At 41.3% G+C, this 24084-nt stretch overlaps 1 protein-coding gene across 1 annotated transcript in view; it reads left to right on the forward strand.

Annotated features, from left to right (window-relative positions):
- Positions 1 to 24084, forward strand: part of KCNH5 (potassium voltage-gated channel subfamily H member 5) — a 155049-nt gene that overhangs the window by 24102 nt on the left and 106863 nt on the right. Inside the window, exons 5-6 of the mRNA XM_421414.7 lie at positions 12610 to 12725; positions 16762 to 17154. Of these exons, the coding sequence (XP_421414.3) occupies positions 12610 to 12725; positions 16762 to 17154 (509 nt within the window). The remainder of the gene's footprint in view (positions 1 to 12609; positions 12726 to 16761; positions 17155 to 24084) is intronic.

The following is a 24084-nucleotide window of genomic DNA, read 5'->3' on the forward strand; positions in this document are numbered from 1 at the left end:
AGAAAAAACAGCCCATCTGGGTCTCTTCTTGCTGGCCAGCAGTGATGTCTGTATGGCAGTGGATGTTCTGCTTGTTTTTGATAGCTCTTGCTGGTGGTGGTTGCTGAGGTATGCAGTGCTCTCATCACCTGATGACCCATGTTGCACAGAGAAAATTGGTGGGGAAAAAGTGCAGAGAATCTGGCAACATTCTGTGCTCTGATTGTAAGATGCATGGCTGGTGTCTCATGTGCATTGCCCTGGGTAAAATAATGCATGCTTCCATAAGGAAGAGCATTTTTACTGTGGAATCCTTATCCCATTTTCTCTAGGAAGTTGCCTTCTGGTAATGATATTCCTTGCTCTGTTTTTCCCTTCGTGCGTGTAGAAGGCTTGATTTCTCACTGAGAGCCATGTGCCCTCTTAAGATGCCGCCTTTAGGATAAAACTGTCATTTGAATGCAAATGGGATTTAAACTACTTTCTGATGATATATAGCTAAAGCTTACGTGTGCTTGGATAACTGAAATGTAGATTGAGAAAGGCAGACTTGAAAAGCCTCTCTTTGTTCTAACACTAAAAATGAGACTTTTTTTGGCCTACAGAGTAATATCTGTGTAGTTATAAGATCCAAATATAGGAGAACCTTCTCAGCCAGCATAAGCTTTACTGCTTCTGCAATTCATTTGGCATCCTGCAAATGTTCCTTTGGGTTCTCAGCCTGGGAGGTTTGTTCTCTGGGGAGGGAAAGATGTTCTGGGGATGCTGAGCTCACCCCCTTGCTGTCTTGTGGCTGAGGAAGAGCAGAATCCACCTGGCATCCATTATAGAAACAATATGTGTTCCTATGGGAAAGAGCAATAGCTGCAAAGTAAGTAATGTGTCTACTGCTGTTCTCCAGTGAGGGGAACCATTAATTACAATGTCAGATATTAACTCTGAACATTGCAAATATTGTCAGCAGCAGCCAGAAAGGTTTGACTGTGTGTTTAAAGAGCTCTTACTTCTCTAGAAGTTTTACTTAAAAAAAAAAAAAAAAGAAAGAAAAAAGGCAACAAACAACAAACAATACAGCTACATCCATCTTTAAGGCATACACTTGGAGCCTTAAGAATTTCCTTGGGGTACTTTGATTACAGCACTGACTAACACTGATCAATACATCCAGCAAACTCCATAATTACAAACCATTGACCTGGTTAGGTTGTGGGTGGACTTGATGATCCTTAAGGTCTTTTCCAACCTGAGTGATTCAGTGATTCTGTGACTTTTTTCTTCTCCTTTTGCATACTTTCTTCTATTTTTGCATAAATCGGAGTTTCTTTTATATTGACAATATATTAAAAAAAAATCATATTCAAATATTAACAACATTTCACTGCTGGAAAAGCAGCACTTGCAGTACAGACTGCATTTCATCTGGGTGGATCAGCAGGATCCCACTGCACTGGGATCACAGCCTTGTTTTGTCAGAGGTAGTGCTATGAGATATGCATAATTCATTGTCCTTGCAGATAACATTACAATGTGCTTAGAAGCTGTCAGGCCACTTTCTTTTTGAATTATGAGATTGGTAAACATACACATTCCAATTTAGGGGAGAAATTTTCAACTTTTGTGAAAAGCATTTTAATAGAATAGTGCTGCTAAGTGCTGGGATTTGTCATTGGAAGGGCTATTTAAATAAAAAACAAAAAGAAAATAAAGATTTTCCTTTGGAAATTCTGCCAGGACCATGCAATACATAATAGATAAGTAACTATGGTGCAGATGAGTTACTGTCTATTACTTATGGGAGCAGTAAATTTGAGATAAAAAATTCAACAGAAATAAAATATTGATGGCATTATGCAATAATCTCCCCATACCCATGCATTCTGCACTGTTTGAAGGTATGTTGCTTTGTTGTGAAGCTTCAGTATATCATGTTCCTAGGAAGTACAAGGATTTGGTATTTAAATCATTACAATGGGTGTAGCTCTGCTTCAGGATATCTGCATGTCAATAAATGGTTGTGCTTGCTGGCTCCACTTGCAGCTGCAAAACAGTTGGTTTCTGATGCCCTCCTTTCTTGGGCAGCTGCTGTTGTGGGGAACCAGCAGTGGTGTCTCCATAATGGGGATGCAGATTCGTTTAGAGGTGTTGGGGAGCTCGTCCTGTTTGTGAGAACAGGACATCAAACCAAAATAGTGATCTTAGTGCAGAGCACCTTGCAAGGGAGAGGTGGGATTTTTGCCCAACATAGGCTCAAAACCACGACTGCTGAAAGGCTCAGCACCGAAAATCTAGTTGGCACCACATGGACTGGCCCTGTGGGAGGGAGGGGAGTTGGAGAGGGCTGGGGCACTGTGACAGATGGTGAATGTCTGCTTACCTGTGTGCTCACATTTGGCTGTGCTCACGCTGTCAGAAAAAAAGGAGGAGGAGCAGGAGCAGAAGGGAGGGAGCTTTGCTTGCAGGAGGGAGCAAAAGGGGAAAAATGTTCCAGGTCACCCAGCAGGCTGTGAATTTGTTGCTGTCCAGAAGGCTGTTGAAGCTTATTGGACTGAAAGCATGACTGGAGAAAAGGAGTATTTAAAAGTTACCCTCCTCAGGTAAAATACGTTGTCAGAGATCAGAAACCTCATTTTCTGAGCGTACAGTGAGTACAACAGTGAAGTTGTGACTGACTTGTTTTCCTGGACTATCATGTGGGATACTGTTATAAAATACAGAGCAGATCATTTGTTATTCTGCTAATCCCACTGATAGAGAGCTGTTAAGTGCCTTGGATTCATCCTGATTCTCTCCCTGCTCCTTTAAGAGCATGAATACACCTCTAAAGAGTTACACAAAGCACAGGCAAGTCTGAAAACCCCAAGCAATGTGTTAGCTGATATTTAACAAGCAGCGTTAACAGTGACCAAAAAGTACTGTTGTATCCTCATAACTGGAAAGAGTCTGACTGTGAAAGCCTAAGTTAGTAGGCTGAAGGGAGGCCTCATGGCGGCCTGCAGCTCCTCACAGGGAGCAGAGGGACAGCTTTGAGTTTAGCTCTCTGTGACAGCAACAGGGCCTGAGGGAATGGCATGGAGCTGTGTTGGGGAGGGGCAGCTGGGGGTTAGGGAAAGGCCCCAGAGGGCGGTGGGAATGGAGCAGGCTGCCCAGGTCAGTGGGCACAGCCCTGAGCTGCCATAGTTCAGGACGTGCTCGGATACTGCTCTCAGACATAGGGTTTGGGTTTTGGGTGGTCCTGTGTTGAACCACAGGTTGGACTCAGTGATCCTTGTGGGTCCCTTCCAACTTGGGATTTGATTCAGTGATTGAAAGTCTGCAAAACCAGCATCTCATGTAGAAGCAGTTAAGGCAGTGATAACAGGAGGAGACATCATGGTTTGTAGCACCCCAGCTTGTGAGTTGGTGGCTTCGTGAGTTGTGATCAGTGGCAGCGTGGAAGGAGAGGTGTGAGGACTAGTGATGGGGAAGGGAGGTGGGGCAGGAGCTGATGGTTGTCACCAGGACAATGCCTTATTTACCATTGAAAGAGCTGTGCTGTGTTTTGTCTGCTTTTTGTTTCCTTGTACCTCTTTGGTAATGTGAACGTTTATCTGATGTGGATTCAGTACCAGGCAATAGGTCATAATAGGTCATATCTGTGGTGGGGGAGAACCAGCTCTCCAGGTGTCTGGACTGAATGCCTTACGCAGCAGAGGTGGAAGGCCATTACAAGCATATGAAGGTATTTTCTTCCAGAGCATAAAACCCAAAGAGTCTTCTCTTTTATGTTTGTACCATTGTAGGGTCACAGTTGGATGCTTTTATCAGCTTGCTGTGCTTGTATTTGGTCTTTACCCAGTGGCCTTTTAAAAGCATCTTGAAAGCATTCAGCCCCTCCAAAGACACATAATGGTAATAATCTTATGTTTATTTGTCAGGAAAAAAAAAAAGCCATTTTTCTAGGCCCTAACTGTTTGGAGGGCAAATTGGTCCACTTAAAATTTTAACACAGTTTGAAGCCAAGAATGCTGTAGATTGTATTAAACTGAAAGTTTAAGGATGGAAGAAGAATGGTATTTTTTTTAAGGTTATGGTGAAATGCCACCCAGTTACATAATAGCTTTTTTTCCATTGTTATCACTAGTGAAAGAAAAACATGGCCTCCAGGTAAATTTAAAAGTTTGCTTGCCTGGGATTCTCACTGGTTGTCTTGAGTCTCTTTTGATGGAAGTATCAAGCTCTTCTGCAGCTGCAATTGGTTGGGAAGTTCCTGTGAATACTGATGGAGATGGAACGTTTGATTAGGGTGCAACAGTGTGATAATGAGGCTCCTACAGCTCTGGACTGCGTGCCCTTAACAGATGGGATCTGGAGATGGCACAGCAGTATCCTAAAGGGTTTTTTTTCACATGGTACTGCCAGACTTTGATAATCAAGACTGTCTGGGACAATGCTATACTGCTTCTAGTGACATAACTCTTTATGGTTATATAACTCCATGTAATGATACAACTGTATCTCGGAGTGTGACAGGGCTATAAAAAGTGTGCTAGTTGCAGAAATACGCACTTATGCTTGCTAATCCTTGCTAAGCCTATAATTCTGATCCTTTTTTATCTTTAATAAGTGCCAGTTATTAAGCATATATAACTAGTTGCACATGGGAAATTTTTCCTTGAGGGGGTATCAATCCTAGTGATAATAGAAGTGGGTGGAGGGATTAGAGCATGAAAATGAGGTTTCTACCTTTAGCTGAAGCACAGTGTACATTGTTCAATACATCACCTTGACAGTAATCCATAACAGTAATTTAATAGGTCACAGTTTGGATATCCTTTCCGTATGTTCATTGCACTTTCCCATGGCTGTAATTACAGGGCTTTTGTTGCTTTATAGAACCAAATGCAGTTTGTTCTGTTGCTGTTTCCCACTGCTCTGATCTTCAGAGTTGCACCCCTAAGTGTCTTGAGGCTCCAAGGAGGTTACCTCTAGCTCTCTGTTCTCTCTTGAGACCATCTGGCCCATGAGAGAGGATTTTGTACAGGACAATATAGAAGTGGTCATTTGCCTGGACACTAGGTGGACTTCCGATGGGAAGAGTAGACAACTCATAGAAATTATGCTAATATGCAAACTCTTGGTGTTTGAAACTATCTATTTTGGAAGTACACAGCTTTCTAGTAAGTAGGAAGACCTGAGGTGCCCTCATTCCTGTTCCTGTAGTACAGATGTCCCCATTAGTGTCTTTGGTGATGTGTTAGTGGCAAACCGGACCCTGTTCTTGCTTTACCCCTGTGATGAAGAATGGAGTATTTCCATATCCAGTGCTGTTTGATTTCCTTTACTGAAATCAAGTACATTTCTGAATCTGATACTGTATTTTGAGGTCTGTGCGTGCTCTGTTAACAGCCCAGGAAGCATATTAAATGCCTGTAAATTTCTAGAAGTATAATGTGCAATGAAAAAAAAATCTCCATTGAAATCAAATGTAGCCCTGGGAGAGATTGAATTAAACTGGAAGTTGATATTTATAGAAGTAACTCTTTGTATTTGGATACACTTTTTTATGTTGAAAATTGAACATTCATAAGCTTTATGTTGAATAATAAGTATAAATACAGTAGAGTTAAGGTTTTTAAGATTCTAATCTGTATATCAAAGGCCATTACGTTTCTCTAAGCTACTCTTTTGCTTAACCCATGAACTATACCATCCTTTTTAAAGTCCAGCACTGATTTAGAACTCTGAACAGAATCCTCTGCATCATTTCATATTTTTCTCAATTTTTTGTAACACTAATGGCTCTAAAGAAAGTGTTCTATTTAAATTAACCTGGCTTCAGCTTCTTGCAGCAGCATCTTCTTAAACACTTTTTTCACTGTACTAAAAAGAAAAAAAAAGTTCCATTAAGGCACTTGCAGATGTAATCAAACCATCCCTCAGCCTCCTTTAGATAAAATAAATGAGCTGAGCTCTTTAAAGCTCTATCTAGCCTGAATTTGGAGGTCTGGTGATGGCAGATACCAGTGTTTCAGCTGCATTTAATCCAGCTCATTAGCAGCAGTTAGGTTGAAGCTGGTAGCATGGATTTAAGCTCACTGGGTCCCAAGTACATTTCCACAGCTGATTATATGTTGAAGCTAGGTGAGTTCAATGTTTTCTATTGCTCATCCTCTCCAAGTTTAGCTTTGTTTTATTTCTCAAGAGTAGGTAACTTTTTGCCAGAGCAAACCACGTATGGAACTGCTCATCTACTAAGACCTCTGGATCCTTTACAGAACTGCTCTTGCTAGGGAAGTTTCCCTTTTCCCTGCTGTAAATACATTTTGCATCTCTTTCACCTACATACCTAATGTCAATTTAAAATGCACTGTATTGGCCCAATTGTCTAGCACATCACCCTGTTGAACATTCCTCTAATGTTTCTGTTGTCTGGCATTTTATCAGTGATTTTATAAAGACTTTCAAGCCATAGACGTTATGGAAGAAGACCTGCCCACTTGGGTCAGAAAGGCTCTCAGTAATAACTTTTTACTACTTTCTGTAACAACTCCTTTAATATCTGACAGGTACCAAGCTCTTCATCCATTTAATCTGAGATTTACTGAATGGCATGCCCTGAATATTTTGTCAGGAGTGTCATGCGGTGTCAAGTCACCAGTGATTGCCATACAAGAGGATCTGGGAGAATCATCCTTGTTCTGTGGCTCCGTTTGGCTGGTGCATTTGGCCTCCAGCTTGGGCAAGGCATTTGACCATCTCTCTGAAAGCAAATTTATACTCTTAGCAAATAAATAGTGAAATTAACATTGCTGGGAATTGCACATCATTCCATATTGACAGCCATTCCTACTATTCCTTTTCTTTTTGCCTTTATTAAATGTTTTGAAAGTCAGATCAGCTTTTTATCATTTTGTGTGGTGCTGAGATCAAACTAGGCATCTTGTATTTACTTGCTCTTCCTCTTTGCCCTTTCTGCATATGGGTAAAGAAAGCCTTTTGATCATAGTCTGGAAATTCTTTAAAAACATCGTAATTATTGAAGTAAATCCAGCCAGAGAAAGTTTTTTTTTTCCCCCCCGTATGTTTTGAGCTTTCCATGACCATTTCAAAAGCCATAGTTTCTCATGCATGTATGTGTTCTCCCTTCCCATCCCTGTATGTTCTGTTGCATATTGCATTTTCATTTCTCATTGCTGACCTTGTATTGGGCCTAATCTTTTGGCCAGTATAGTCCTTTTCATTGACCATTTTGCTCTCTAATAAACTAAAAGGCAGGTGGCTGATATTTACAGTATTCAGGCTTTTTGTTTTCCTCCTGAAATTACATTTTTTTTTATATAGTTATGGGAGATAAGTCCTTGGTGGCCCTATGTGCATGTGAACAAAGTTTGGCTTAGTTGCAGAGGCATGAAATTTAAGTAATTGTGCACTGTAAATGCATGTGTACACTTGTGTACCAAGTGTAACCTAGCAATATATGAATCTTACCACTTTAATCAGTTGGTCTCAAAATGGCTTACAAAGTAGATCATTAGTGTTATCTCCATTTTATGGAGAGGAGACTGAAGCTCAGAACACAGAAGTGGTATGCTGAAGATTACCTGGTGATTCCTCATCTATTTTGAGCTCCCTGGTAGTTTTAGTGGGTGGATACTAACTGGGAATTGAGCAGAATTGAGCAAGATAAGAGGTCAGGTGTAAAAATAATCCCAAGAGTGCAGTGTACTGTCAGACAGTGGAATGCACAGAATTTCAAGTAGGAAAATTTATCCTAATATTTTGAATTACATTTGCATAGATGGTGTGGTTCTTCAGCTCATGAATAGTTTTTCTGCGTCATGGGAGTGATTGAGCTTTGTTTGACTATTATTCTATTTATTCAGGAATCCCATTTATCTCTCTATCTCGAACAAAGCAACAGCAGGATGACTAAGTTTTTGATGAGAGAGTGAGCTCTTCCAGCCATATTTTACCTGCAGTAAAAGCAAATAGCCCGCCATTGCAATGACCTTACTGTCTGCATGTCTATAAATAATAGAGGTTTGTAGATGCTAAGTTCTGATGCATGAGGATGATCCATGTTATCAATTGACATCCAAATTGCCTAAATGAGTGGTGCTAGCACTTTGCTTTTGTGGATAAGTCATAGGGTATATATGATTTAAACACTCTGTGTGTTAACTGTTTCATGCTACATAGCAAGGGGTGAAGAATGATCTTTCCATAGTCTGGAGTTGTAACACTCCGTCAGGCAGGAATCCACATGAACACTGCTGTTACTACCCTTTGTCTTTGTTTTTTTACGCAGAATATCATTGTTAACCCAGGTGTTTTCACTGTATAGTCTGAGGTATTGAGTGGTTTCCTGAAACACTGATTTAAAAGCCTTCATTATTTCTGTTCCTTTTGAGATCAGACAAACCTTGACTAAAAGGTTAATTGCAACCCAGTAGAGCTACGCTGATGTTTTATTAGGGGGAAATAGCCATGCCTAGATTTTTCTGGGCACTATAAGCAATGTTAATATCTTCCCTTGAGATTTTTAAACTCTTCATAAGCTCCAGCGTATGGATTTAGCTTTAAAAAAACATAATACAGTTTATGAACTGGAGATTATAACATTTTTTTCAGTGCATCTGTTAGATGGGTGGCTGAATCCATATTTGGACTTGTACACAAATATGATCAACTCCTAATTAGAGTAGGAGGAGAAATGGAAAGGTTTTCTCCCTTGCAGATATTTATATTTGTAAATATTTGCTATTATTTTTGAAGGCAATGGACATGTTTATTGATGGCTGAGGTCTGTATAGGGAAGATGGCATAACTACTTCCGCAGGAAGATAATGATAGGGCAAGTGGAATGGTTTTAATCTAAAAAAGGGGAAATTTAGATTAGATATTTGGAAGAAATATTTTCCTCAGAGGGTCATGATGCCCTGGCACAGTCTGTCCAGAGAGCTGGAGGTGCTCAAGACCATGCATGGGGCCATGAGCAGCCTGAGCTGGTGGAGGGCAACCAGCCCACGGCATAGGGTTGGAACTGGGTGATCTTTCAAGTCCCTTCCAACCCAAACCATTCTGTGATTGTATTCCATCACTTCTGAAGAAAACTGTCTGAAAGGAAGACTGCTTCTTCACCCTTGAGCCATCCCAGCTGCCCAGTGTAAAACACAAGTGATTCAGGTTTCAGGAATGAAGGTGTGTGGGCATAATACTACTTTTGCTGGAGCAGTAACTGATGAAAAGGAACCTACTATAATGAGTAATTTTTTTTAGTTAAACTTGGACTTTCTGGCTGTTGAGGGTCAATAGGATCAAACTCTGATGCGGTGAACTTATATACAAGGTATCATCCCTGCATATGGAGTGATTAACAAGAAAACCAGAAATACTATTTCCCACTTAAGCTCTACATCAGCTCTCAAGTAGTGCCTGCACCTAGGGAGTGGTTGAGTGAGCATCCTGGATGCATCTGGAATGCCTTTCTCCACTGAGTCCAGGAAGCGTTTGGGTTCTCTGTCTGTTCCACTTTGACCTACTGCCTACCTCCCCTCTGCATTCCTACACACCCTCAAGCATCCTGACACAGTGCCGACAGCTTCAATTTATGTCATAGTGGCTCAAGTTTGAAAGGGCACCAATTCTTAAAATAAATTAATTTTCCTTTTTTTTTTTTTATCCTCAGAGAAACCTTTGTCTCAGCTATTATTTCAGGTACACCACCAAACCATGCCTACTGCAGTTAGCTCCAGTCACAGTACTGTCAAATCAGTGGTCCTAATTAAAGCAAGAGACATAAAGAATATTTTGCTACTATAAAGCATTGTACTGTGACAGAAACCATGAAAGAGGAAAGTAAGTTACGTGCTTGGAAGGACAATGCTACAGCTTGGCCAAGACAGAGCCTAGTTTAGTTGATGGCACCACCAATGAGGTATCTTGGTAGGGTTTCTGTGTAAGAATCAGCACTTGTTCTGAATCACGAGAATGAATGCAAATCATCAGGTTTTTTAAAAGCAGGGTTGTAAGTTCTGTTTTTTGTCAATGAATCAGAAAGTAATTAAAGAGAACCAAGGGAAACAACTATTTTATGTATATGCTATTCCAGAATTTTCTGTCTGGGGGGTGGTTTACATCTTCCTCTGAAACACCCAGCTTGGCTTCTTTCAAAGAGAAGCAGCTGCTGGTGTACTCTGGTGCCACGTTGCCTTTGTTCCTAAGAATCTGAGTACGATGGTGCAGGCTCAGGGTATTATTTTTCAGGTGGAGCCATATAAGAAAGATACAATCCAGCTGAGTTGAAGAGAGAATCAGAAGTGTTGCTTTTGTTGTCTTCTCCTTCTTACAACACTTATTTGTGCCACTCCTTTTCTCCTTCCAGACTGAAAATATCAGTGAGGACAGGCAGTCACTAATATATGCGATAAAATTATCATTCATTTTAAACATCTCTAGAGGAAAAGATAGGAAGGAATCATTTGAAGGAACACTGACAGCAGTAGGCAGCTATGCAAATTTTTACCTGATCTATTTAAACATACACATTGGTTTTAAATATAATTCTGAACTTAGCTAATTTATTACAAGGTCAAGGAACACAGAGATGTACCCTGTACTGATTATTTCAGACACAAGGCAGTCTGTATACATTTTCACCTTCCCACTCATACCCTAGCATCTTGCTGTTGCTGGATTTTTCTCTCGGGCTGTAAATAGGAAACAAAGGAACTTTCTGCTTTTTAACACTATTGCAGAGAGATAAGTTGAAGTGGGTAGAATAATGATGGACTTTGTGCTGAGTTGCAAAAGTCTTGTTAGCGTATTATTGCTTCTAATCTCCGGAGTTGTGGCCCTCGTGGAACAGAAAGAAATATGAAAATGTGGAGTCTCCAAATGAGGCTGGAAGGGTTTTTGTGAAAGGTCTTCTCTAGCCCAACGCAGAGCTTTGGTCTTGGGGAGAAAAGACACTCTGAAATACTTTGCACCCTCAAAAGAAGAGATCAGGCCAAGTGAGCAGGATAGTTAACTTCTATGCTAAAATGTGTGGCTTTCTTCATTCACATGACAATGATGATTTCAGCGAGGTGGAAAAGAAATACTTGAGAAAGTCATCGTTCTTCCATGCTTTTTATTTCTACAGCTGATGGGTCCCTGTCGTTTGGTACCTGTCTTACATAGCTTCCCAACCCGTGTGGTACGTCTTTCCCAGTTTCCCCAGGCTTTCTGAATGTCTGGAGAATGTCAGAAAGGTGTAAGATGATGACCAGGAGTTTCTTAGTAGTGTTGTTTTTGTGAGAGGAGAGGCATTTTGAGAACTCAGATTTATGCAAGTGGGATGTCTCAGCCTGTGATGCGTCATAGGAAAGGGATGCAAGACAGTACCAGAGACCATCTCCCATCATTGCCAGCTCTAGACTCCTGTCAGACAAGGCATTTAAGCATAAACCAAACTAGTATAGAAATATTGCGTTTCCTTTTTCATCTGTGACATCCACTCTAATTTTCACCTGCTCAGCGTTCAAGTTAGGTAAAAGTATAACTTTCACCAAAACCATTTCCTGTTCATAACATGTTTGATATTTTATTCATGCTTTTGAGGTAAGATAGCAGTTATACCTGGCCGAACTGAGTGTTGAGCAAATGGGATTGATGGCAATCCCATTTCAATCAACAATCAAAGTAAAATGAAATCAAAAGAGGGCTAAGGATGCAAACTAAAAACTACTACTCTGCTCATGGGGAGGTGTCTCGTTCCTGCAGACATCTGAATTTTCAGTTCTCCTGCTTAATGCTGCAGTGCTGTCCTGTTCAACCCCCTCGCTTTTCCTTTGCTCCCACTGCTCTGCCTCATGCGGTGACGCACCTGTGCCAGCTGTCACGTATGGGCATCTGTCCAAAAGCAGGGACTTAGTGACACGCTGCTGGCTCTGCGCTGCTGTCACTTCTCAACACCGACTGCTCCTTTCTGAGCTCTGCAGAGAAACGTTCCCCAGTGTGAAGGTCTCAAGCTACCATTTGAGCAGTTGTTTATCATTAGTTTAACAGCTGAGTGTATTGCTTAATGCCATTTAAAATCTAGTGCTTAATCTGTCTGCAAAGTCTTACAGTTTTCCTACTTCGAAGCATGCAGCCCTGCATTTTGCTGATTTATTTATTTATATTTATTTTTATGCCCTGTAATTGTATTAGTAATCAGAGCAAGGAGCAGTAACAACTTAAGGATCCAACTTCTGGGGCAGCTCCAACCAAAGCCTTTGGTGGCTGGGTAGGATTTCACTTCTGCGGGGTTTGCAGATGTGGGAAGCCTGTGTGGTAAATTCAGTGCTTAAAAACTAGTTTGTAGCAACCGAGTAACTCCCCAGAAGGCTGAAAGTGCAATGCAATCCCTCTAACACAGTGTCTCCAAAAGCTAGAAGAAAGAACAAGCCAGAGCGTTTTGATTTTACTCAGGTTTACTTATGTTTGCCTTGAAGCAGTGGTATTCTTCCTCTTCTGCAACGTTGCGGAGCCTGGAGCCAGAGCTTGTTCTGTGCAGCAGTTTAGAGAAACTACTCAAGTCTGAGACTTAACATCAGTGAACACATAGGAGATTTACTCATGTTGAATGGGGTGTAAGTGCTTATGACCCTATTTCCTTCTTCCCTGCAGGTTGGACCAAGTTTGCACGGTTGACACGGGCCTTGACGAACAGTCGGAGTGTGCTGCAGCAGCTGACGCCGATGAACAAAGCCGAGGTGGTGCACAAGCATTCCCGCCTGGCTGAAGTAAGTGGGACAGACACATTCCTTCTTCAGGCAGGAAGAGATGGGGGGAGGGGGAACAATGTTTCCATTAATAAATAAATAATATTTTTAGGGTGATGTTTCCTGATTCTGATTTTTCAACCTCTGCTCTGCTCTTCCCTTAATAAGCACTGTGTGCCAAGTGTATATTTCGAGGACAAGTCATGCTCTTTCAGTCACCTGATGGCTTGGGCTGGAAGGGACATTAAAAGCCATCCAACCCCCTTCCATGGACTGGTTGCCCCCCACCAGCTCAGGCTGCCCAGGACCTCATCCAGCCTGGCAATGGGCACCTCCAGGGATGGGGTGCCCACATCTCTCTGGGCAGTACTGCCAGGGCCTCACTGCCCTCTGAGTAAACAATCTCCTCCAAATGTCTTTATCGCCCCTTTTTCAGTTTAAAATTGTTCCTCATTTTCCTATTGCTATCCAGACCATGTACCAAGTCAGTCTCCCTCCTGTACATAAACTCTGTTTAGGGACTGGAAGGCCACAATGAGGTCTCCCTGGAGCCTTCTCTTCTCCAAACTGAACAAGCCCAGCTCCCTCAGCCTTTCTTCACAGAAGAGGTTCTCCAGTCCTCTGATCATCTTCGTGGCCTTTCTCTGATTGCACTCCAACAGCTCTGCATCCTTCTTGTGCTGGGGACCCTTGGTCTGGATGCAGTATTCCAGATGAGGTATCATGAGTGCATACTAGAGGGGAACAGCCATGGAAACAATTTCTTGGTCACTCTTACAAGGTCTAATTTCTGAATGCAGCTCCAGGTTTTCTGATTGCTGCTTAGATTGGGGTGCAGTTTGGTCTTTGACTTACTGTCTTACAGCAGTATGGAACCAGAGTCTATGTTTCTGAGCCCCATGAATGGTTACCTGTAGGTGCCCACTTCTGGGCAAGTGGGGTTGTTTGAGAAGCCAGGTAGTCTTCTTTGGAAGCATCCCTGCCTAAAGCCCTGGGGTTGTACAGGCACACTGTCTGCACATATACCTTTAAGTCAACTTCCTTGAAAAGTCATTCTGAAGTATTTTGCTAATAATTTTCTTCTTCAGAACTGATGAAATGAACTCTTTGGCAGGTTGCAAACATCTCCTTAACAGTGCAGATGGTGCAACAAGTGAAAGCCTTCAGGTTAACTGATGAAACAGAGGTACTGCTTTCATCTTCATGTCATTGGTAATGAAAATTATCTGGGTAAAAAATGTGGTCATAATATATGGGCTACTAAATACGACAGCCCTACCCCCCTTGTGCTGGAGAGCTTGTCCTGAGTTTGATGCTAAAAAGTGGCAGCAGTTTTAAATGCTTTTTTCATTATTGTTGTTTTGTTTTTCCTTTCTTGTCTAAGTGGACTTGTATATCGTAAGCTTTATGTGAAACAAAATCAGAATAGAAGCCTACAGTTTTCAAGGTGCTGGCAGTGTGATGTTTTCCAAGAATTATCCCATACCAGTAGCTTGGCTGACTGCTGAACTATCCTTACTTCTTGTTTTTCTAATTGATGACATTTCTGAGTTCATTAAATTTGGTTATACTCATTAGTGGTTTTGTCTGGAAAGAGTGGAGAAGATACGGTAGCTATGTTCAAACGTGTCTAAAGCAGTTGCATGAAAGAAAAGAGGAAATGGTTCACCATGCCCACTGTAGCTAGAGGAAAAACTAATTGAACTGAGTTGCAACAGGGGATTTAGGACAGGCAACAGGAAAAGCTCAACTGAAGGTGAAGGTTGTATGTGGGAATAGGTTTGGGGGGAGTGTACAGTCTTCTCTCTTCAAAGATTTTGCAGCTGCAGAATGCTTTAGAGACAAAGTGTGCCAGGAATGCAGAGTGGGTTGTTTTTCCCAGGTAGAGGGTGCCACTGCCATCCAGGCACCGTTTTCTATGCTTCTGTATCTGAGGAGGTGCATTTTCCTCACAGCTCATCCCTGGCAGAAGGTACTGCCCACCTTACCAGCTTTGCCCATTATCAGTCATGTTAGTTAGTTGTAAGCAAGAGCCATTCAGAGTCTGTGATGAATGGAGTTGACTAACAAGATGCTGTATATTCTTTAGTGGATTATAATTAAAAATTGACACAGCATGAAATAAATAATCATTATAGTTCACTGGTCTCCTCAGCCACTTGCCACCCACACACTATGTCAAAATCAGCATGATATTATGCTAAGAATAATAATTATGCCTTTATTGTACCATGGGATCTCCTAAGCACTCTGCCACCAGAGGCATTGGGAACTATCAAGCATATGTTCATCGCATTCATCTTGAGCCCAAGGAAAATAATTACTTCATTTATAGTGAGTTACTGTTTCCAACTCCTGCCTCACTGAATGAGACACGGAACAAACAGATCTGGAGAAACCATGGAAAGAAGTCCCCATCCTGATGTATTATGATAGTGAAGTGTTAAACTGTCTTGTCCACAGGTGGGGCCAGAAAGAGGATATAACTGGAGATAATCTTCAGTTTGAGTCAAAGCCAAAATGGTGTTTTGGCATTTTGGTACTGAAGAAGGTTTCATGGGCAAAGTAAAGAACACTGGTTGAGGAGGGTCGGGGAATGCATTGCTTTTGCCCCAGAAAGGATGCATGGATCCAGGAGTGAGTTCCCCGTGCCTGCTGGTTAGATACAGGAGTGCTGCATGTGAGTCTTGACTTGGGCACTGGGAAGGAGCACCTGGAGGCTGATATGTTTGTGGGTCTCTGCAGGGGCTTGGTGACTGTAAGGGTCCGTGGTGAGCCCCTCCAGATCTGTGCTGCTTGGCCTGTGTTGTTGGTTGGCTGGAGCTCAGCACATGGCTTTGTGTTACACCAGAGCTGATGGCACAGGGGCAGTTGTGGTCTGTTGGAGATCTCTGCTGCACTCTTGCTGCTTCCCATGTATTGTTTCTGGTGGTTTTCTGACCACAAGATAGATTTGTTCAATTTAGGCTAATTCTATAGAAAACGAATGGGTCGCTAGTGTAAGAACAAGTTAATTTTTGCTGATCTCAGTAACAATTTTTTTTTCGTTTTCAAAGGGGAATCTAATGATTCCCCTTCACTGAGCACCCATTCTGCATTTGATTGCTTTTACACGTGTGAGGCTGCTATTTGCAATCCAACTGTCCTGCAAACATGGTGCATTAGTGTGGGGTAGTCACAGAGCTGAAATGAGTTTAAAATTGCTGAGATTACTTATTTTATCCTATACATACCTGAGACCCCCCCCAAAGCAGAAAGGTGTGATTAGTTCCAAAATACACATGAATCTTTCAGTTGTCAGCACAGTATATTACCATGCTGCGTGTTCCTTTGTGTTGGACTGAGATAAGAGGTAATTAGATCAGCTGGGAAGAATGTCTTGACTGAGTTTGGCTTGGTTTCTTTGCAGTGTTTCCAGTTCCACAATTTGCAGAAATGAGCATAGAGGTGGTTATAGTCACATAGAAAAAAAAAGAAAAGTAATTACAAGAAATAAAAGAGAACCCACTGGTGTTGTCTTTACAAGCTCAATAACAACTTTTTGAAGAAAATAGACAGGAGGCATGGTATTGCTATGGGGTTAGGGCAGCCAGCAAGGCTGATGTCTGGCTAGATAGGGCATTGCTGTGGCTAAACAGTCGTTTAAAATAGAGATCAAACATGAAGGATTAATCTTGTTAAACTTCCAAATGTGAATGAATACTTCACATTGGTAACTGCAGGGCATGAGCCCGTGCAGTGGTACCCATGACCTGTTGGCATGGAGCCTTTCTGCCCTTACTATAGGCATGGTTTCCCTTGAGTACATCCGCAGAGACCTGCCTTTATGCAAGGTGATCCTCATGTGCTCTCCTTATAGCTCTCTCTGCTCTTTCTTATGTGACTTATGCACCAACGTGCTGGCTGGCTAAACAAATAATGTAGAAACTGTGGGTTGTCTTGGAACGTCCAATGAATAAAGTCCTGTCTTTGTGCTACTCCTTACAGAAATCTGTGAAACCCCTAATTGGTTCATGTTAATTGAAAACAGTAACGTTGTTTTTTTTTTCTCTTACAGGTTCTCCAGCTGGGATCTGATATTCTTCCTCAGTACAAGCAAGAAGCTCCAAAGACTCCACCGCACATTATATTACATTATTGTGCTTTTAAGACCACTTGGGACTGGGTCATCCTAATTCTAACCTTCTACACAGCAATTATGGTTCCATATAATGTCTCCTTCAAGACGAAGCAGAACAACATTGCCTGGCTTGTGCTGGACAGTGTCGTGGACGTTATTTTTCTGGTTGACATTGTTTTGAACTTTCATACAACCTTTGTTGGCCCTGGTGGAGAGGTTATATCTGATCCCAAGCTCATAAGGATGAACTACCTGAAGACGTGGTTTGTGATTGATCTTCTGTCCTGTTTACCGTATGACATCATCAATGCCTTTGAGAATGTGGATGAGGTAAGCTGTCATAGTCCACCTCGAAATAAGTGTTTTAATTAGGAATTAATTTAGGGGTGTGCTCCCCTGAATCTGGCAGCAATAACAGGAGACAGTCGGCCTGTGCAAACGTGCAGGGGTGGCATTTGGCTGCTGGGCTGTATCTGTGTTAGATTCTATCTCTGAGAAGAAGAGAGATCTTAGGATTTCACTGGTGCCTGGAGACATGAACATTAGTGAACATGCTTTTCAGTTTTGTTTCATCCAACAGCATTGTCTCACATCTGCTTCCTAGTAGGCTGCACCAGTCAGGATGTCCCTCCACCATGGCCTCCCATTTCAGCTCAGACCCAGAGATTGCCTTTATGTGTTCCTAATCCATTGCAGGACAGCCTGATGCAGCTTTATATAAATAATCAAAATCCTGTTTCTGCTGTGGCTGAAGCTAGTGGCAAATTGGCCACTGACTTACAAAAGGAGCAAATGCCTCTGAGTGAGCGCTTTTAAAATCCTGCAGACAGTGCTGTAAGTTTCTTTTTCTTGTGTTGTGTTTCTCAAGGACTGATTGAGAAGGAGGTTTATCTCCAGTTTTTGAGAAAAGTTCTTAAGTTAGTGCTGGAATTGTAGAAACTGTTTGAGGAGAGAGAACATACATATCTTAAAGGGACACTGAATTAACACTTTTTAACTGCTGAATTTATTAACATTTAGTAAGTCAAGCTTGAAGCCTAAGATAACAAAGAAAACAAGGAATAACTAGGACAAATAATACAGGCAGAAGTCAATGCAGAGAAAATTCATTATTAAAATGCAACTATAATGGCATTAGGATGTGTTTTAGTTTTTCTCTAGAGCCTTTTATCTTTCGGACCATAAACAGATGAAAAAGGCTTTGCTTGTTTTTTTAAAAAACATTTTAACAGTTTTTTCTTAGAGCACTTTGTTTTTTTTCAATTCTTACAAAAAATCTGCAGTTACGTGTCCTCGCTTTATGAAATCTGAGTTTGTATTGTTTAATGCAGGCTTTTGTAGAGCCCTTAAAATTCCATCCCTGTCTCTGTGCTGAGTACCTTCTTCTGACATTGTTCCATTTTATTTATAGAGAATATGACAGAAGTGATAATACTTAGAGCTTAAATTCAAGATCGTATGAAGGCTGCCCGTCTGGAATCAGGTTGTACAGTCAGGCTGTGTAAGGAGGTGGCATTATCAAGGTTGTAAATATACAGCTTTTTGCCATAACAGTTTCAGAAAAGAGGAGTTGGATTTTTATAAAAATTCAGTGTTGCTTTCAGATTTTCACGTTTTAATATGTAAAACAAACAGAGAATTTCTGTGCCCAAGCCGTACAGATTTAAACAACTTAAGAGCTTAAGCTCTTTCTGTAATGTATACAGGGGAGGTAAACCATCTGCAGTGCTTATGACAGCAAAGAATTGTTGGCAAAGTGCTTTATAAGTGAGGCACGCTTAGAGTGGCAAACTTTAACCAAAATGTAGTAACAATAAGAAGGTATCACCTCTAGGATCACTGCAGTTCATGATGTGATTTACCTTCAGACAAATGCAGTACCAGCTCCTTTTTAACAAGAGAACCAATGGCAGCATTTCTGTCCTGTGAAATGCATTACAGCGCTGGGCTTCCAGCAGACCCTGGAGTGCAACTACTCCTATACTTAATTTCTAACCCCTTTCAACCCATGTTTTCTCTGTCACCTGAAAAGAATGGAAGTGGTTTTGAAAACAGGTATGTAAACAGGCAGTCTTCCTCCCTGGGTCTGTATTTCCCCTTTTCTCTGATCATATGTCTTCAGTTGTGATATGTGTGTCCTTTAAGCCGGTTGGTGTGCTCTGCATGGCTCTAGTTATTATGCACTTTATATTCATTTCACCTTTAAAGTTTGTTTTAAATGTTTCCTTCCTTAGGACTTAAATTCTTTGCCCTGTAGCAGCAATGCGCTTGAACACCATTTCAAAAAATAAGCAAATCGATAGCCTTAATTTGGAAGAAATATCCCAATTGATTGAAAGGAGAGTGTTTCTCATTAGAAAGCGAGCGTTTCTTCCTTAAGGCGAGTGGAAGAGAGAGAAGCTCTTTTAGCTCTTGATTCTGGTAGATTTTTGCTCTTTATCTTAATGCTGTGTGTTAGATAAGGGAATTTAACATTATAGTCTGTGGTTGTTGCATTTCCGGAGAAGCTGATAGAAAATCGAAGCTTAGTGGTAAAGATGCTGTTGCTCTTTGGATTCTTGATGTGGTCACAGATCAGAGTGAATTGCCCTAAAAGCCAACAGAGTGAAAGATGCCTTTCCAGATTTGCTCCCCTTGTGTGTCCCACCTCCAGCCACTGCTGTTTTTCACATAAGATGTCAAAAGTGCTTTTATTAGTTATTAAAAGATTCTGTAGGTTGGGGGGGAGTCTAATGCAGGCAGCTTCTTCTCCTCCCCATGAGCAGGTGTGGGATGCATAAGGAAGGATATGGCAAGGAGGTTGAGGTTTGTGGCTCTGCGTTTAGTGCATGTGGATTTGGTTTTAGCCCAAGCATAATCAAATATAAGCTGCCAGTTCAGTGCCATCTACTTCAGGGTATGTGTTTGCTAGCCTGTGCTCTTATAGGTGCTTGGAAGTTTCTCATGCAGAGACTGAGTCATTGTACAAAACGTCGTATGCACTTGATGCTGTTTTATGCAGTTAGAATTAAGGAAAGGAATAGAAAGCTTCACCAAAGAAATATGAAAAATCATAGAATCACCAAGGTTAGAAAAGACCTCTAAGATCATCCAGTCCAACCAGTAATGGTAATGTAAGTCTCCCTGATGAGGACTGGAATTCTCCAGATAGAATCATTAAGGTTGGAAAGACCAATAAGATCGTCTACTCCAGCCATCAGCCTATGCCTGTGACTGCTCCAGACCACGTCCCTTAGTGTGATATCTACATGTTTTTGAAAATGTTCAGCGATAGTGACTGTATCATCTCCCTGGGCAGCCTGTTCCAGTACCTCACCAAAATACAGTCAACCTAGGCCAGGGTAGAAACAGTGCCATTTCCATCACAAACTCTATGCCAAAGGTGCAGTCTTGTGATATTCCAACCTGAAAAAGCATGACTGTAAATCAAAATTGGTTTGTTGTTGAGTGGACATAGAGCTTCAGTAGGTGGATGTGATGCAAAGGATTATAACACACAAATTGAGAATTGGTGGAATTAAGTTGATTTGATGCAGATTTAGGGGTGTAGGTTCCCATTCCTGGAGCCAGGCTGCTGCATTCTGCTCTCAGGGATTTATGACAATGAAGGGAAAAGGCAAGGTAGTGAGAGAGAGATACCTTGCACAGCTTAGAGTGATCTAAATTGATGTGATGGATGAGGAATTAAGTGGCTAAATGGTATTGAGAAGGTAGAAAAACAGGGTAAAATTGGTTGGAGAAAAATAAGCTGAGAGAGAGCAAAGTGGCATCCTTAGTGGGGTACTTACCTTATTTAAGAAAATTGGTAGGATGAGATTGTCCCAGAAATCTCATGCATGGCATCTTTTCTAATTGGGAAATATTACTTGCACTGAAATACACTCTGCCTAAAGCAAAGCCATACAGAAAATCGTTCATATGTAGAAGCGTAAGAAGGAACAGTACTAAACACGCTGAGGAACCCAGCTATTTTTCTAGGTGTAAACCAGAATGGGATGTATGAACTCAGAACCCCTGAAACTGGGCTGTATTTTTGTTGTTCTTGTTGAAAGAAAGAGTGATGTTTAGATCCAAAGATTTTGGTCATATATAATTTCTGTTGTTAGTAGGCTGATTAAAAGCTTGTAGAAATTTGAAGTCTAATCCAATTGCATGGAGTCTTGGGCATATATATCAAATGAAACTATGCTATTTGTTTCCTCTGAGTAATAATGAATGTAACAGTTTTTTCATTAGTATATATACAGTCACATGTATTTCTAAAAGCATCAGTCCCTACTTCTGAAGCTAGAGGATTTTGTTAGCTTGAGGCTCATCCTTTTTGTGTGATCTGCCTATCTGAGAGAGATTATTATGTACCCTTGTCACTGGGCTGCCAAGAGGTTGGTTAAAACGTGGGCAACCATTAACCCTAATACAAGACACGGTATTTATCAGAGTCAATACTGGATCAGGTTCAGGATGGGCTGAATTTGCAGCAGATGGCTTTACAGTGTGCCCAATGACACTGGTCCTTTTGCTTATTCAGATACGGTCAAGCCACGCTTTAGTTCCTTTTGGGAGCAGGTTTATTTTCAAAGGAACATGGTGTATTTTAGAGATGTTTGGAGCCTTGCAAGTGGAAGAATGCCCTTCAGCTGGAAGCACCCCAGGTGCCCACACGCAGATAAGAGCTCTCCATCATGCTGCTGCTGAAAGCTGCATTTGAGCTTCTGAAATTTGGTATAGACAAAAGCCTCAAGACTAGGTGGGTGGATCAGCTTTTGTAGACATGGAATCTACATCCCTAAAGTACCCATTTGGATGTTTGGAAAATCCCGGTGCATCCTTGATGTGTTTGGTGTATTTTTCCTGGCAATTTTCACCTAGTTTCATGTTTGTAATGAAAGAAAACTAGAAGTTTTAGCTCACCTCTGCCAAAGGCGTGGCTCTAGAATGATATGGCAAGAACTGCGGAAAGTGGAGTGGGATGCTGGGATAGCCAAATAGGTGGTTTTCAGATGAGTTGTATAAAAGACCATCTTTTCTGCAAAAATTTTTATGAGGCACTGGCTGAAAGTGGAAGCAGACATTTAAATGAGATAAAGCACTGAAATTCTATGTCTGTTGTTTAATAATGTAGGACTGCGTGACCCAGTGGCCTTTAAAATTCAGTGATCTGTGCAGGACATAGTAAGGCATGGAATCCTTGTAAGTATAATCTACTTTTAATTACTGTTATCGATCTATTTCAGCGATGGCAGAATCTTCTTTGCATCACCGCTGTTAGCAAAAACAGCAATGTGTGCAAACTGAATGCAAATACAGGCTGGTACAACTGGCTTCACCGTGCCCACGTCTGCAGTGTTTTACTGCAAACATTCTCTTTTCCAAAGCTGCTTGAAGAAGGCTTCATGGACCCCAGTGGTGGGCTGAGTGGTGTGATGAAGGTGGGGATAAATTGACACATTTCAAGAGTGTAGCTTTGGCCCTGAAATAATATCTGACAAAATAATTCCCAGAACTAAATCCCTGATGCAGCCAACTGTTAAACTGTGTTGAAAACTCCTAGCAACACAGTGACAGACATGCTAAGCCTGGGACTTGGCATTTTCCCCTTTGTAATGCAGTGGGAAGGCAATTAAATATGAAGAACGCTGTCATCCTGCTGCAGTGTGCAGAAAAATGTAATATAATAACATAGTGGCTTGGTAAAGATGTCCAAATATAAGTGTAGCCAACCACGGATGACTTGATATAGATGTTTAACTATATTTGCCCCATTACTTAGATGCAGAATTGCAGCAGTTGTTCTAAGCTTTTTTTTTTTTTTGAGCTACAGTTCTGTCTGCCACTCTTTAATGACCAACTTTGTAACTGCTGTAAGAGGATGGCAGTTTTGGGATGTTTCTGCAGATTCCAAACTGGAGCTGCATAGATGTCATTATGATGTGTGGGAAAATTTGTGATAGGAAGTGCCTGAAACTCAGTTGATGCTGAAGGCATGGTGTGTATGATGCTGGGAAGCAGATGTTGGGTACAAGCACTTTAACTCGAATCGTTAGTCAGAGCCATACAAAGTAATGAAGAATCTAATTAGGGCAAGTTGTATGGGGAGTACTTTCAAGGAAAGCTTTGCATCCTGTGGGTGCTGTCTCTTGCAGAGGAGGAGGTGTTTATGGGGGAGATGAGGCAAATTAAGTAATCCAGTCAGGTACTGAATTAAGTAATGCTGATGGGAATAGCACAAATCCTCATTATTGAGCTTGCGGTGCACAGCCACGAGTGGAAGGAAAGGAGTCTCAGCCTTTGGGTTTGCAGGCAGTTGCTATGCACGGAATGGATCCCATCCCTTAGGAGAAACTAACTGTATGGCTGGTGGTTTAATTAGCCACATTTTCCTATAGATAGAGAGCCTTGTAACCTGGTGCAAGTCTTTATTTTGCTGAATCCTGAAGCATGGGTGGGTGTTACACAGAGCCCTTGGCATTAGGGCTACATGTAGCTTCAGAAATACTTGCAGAAACATTGCAGCTCATGTTACTCTCTCCTGATATTTCTTCTCTTTTCCCTCCAATATTTGGGATAGGAAATTTTTGGTTTCTTGTTGGCACTGAGCTATCAACTAAATTCAGTAGCTCTCCTGACTGCTGGGACTCCCCTTCTTCTCCCTTCCTTTTGGCCTCCATCTGCCTTCTCTAAATAAGTGAAAATTAATTGTTATATTTTAATCGTATCACCATTTTTTATGATATCATTGCCCAGTTGGGCACTCTGCTGTACTAACAAACATTACAAAAGTCCTCATACATCTCAAGTGGAATCTAAAGTAAATATTTGGAAGTCAACAGAAAAGCTCTCCATCTTCATGGAGTGAAAGAAAGGCCCTGAGCAGTAAATTCTGAGATGCTTTCAGGGACCGCACGAGAAAATGTACTTTCTTTCATTTTGCTGTAAGGACTTGATTTTGTGCTCACTACATTCATTACTTTCACTGCTATCAGAGATGCAGGACCAGACATTAAATGGGCTCAGCCTGGACCCAGGATTGAGATAGCTTGTGCAGAAGCAATGTCCCTTATTCCAGTGTAGATTTATGTAATTGAATCCAACCATGATTTCAGTTCTTAAAGTGGTGATAAATCAGAAAAGTTGCTTTTTTATTTTTCTCATTCCAGCATTTTGATTTGTATGTATGCAACTTTATTGCTCTAATTGATTACCTAAAATAAATGGTTTCTGAGATATGTTGGAAGATTTATTTCAACATTAGCTCCAGCA

The sequence above is a fragment of the Gallus gallus genome, chromosome 5 (genome assembly GCF_016699485.2).
Source record: "Gallus gallus isolate bGalGal1 chromosome 5, bGalGal1.mat.broiler.GRCg7b, whole genome shotgun sequence".
NCBI classification, from domain to species: Eukaryota; Metazoa; Chordata; class Aves; order Galliformes; family Phasianidae; genus Gallus; species Gallus gallus.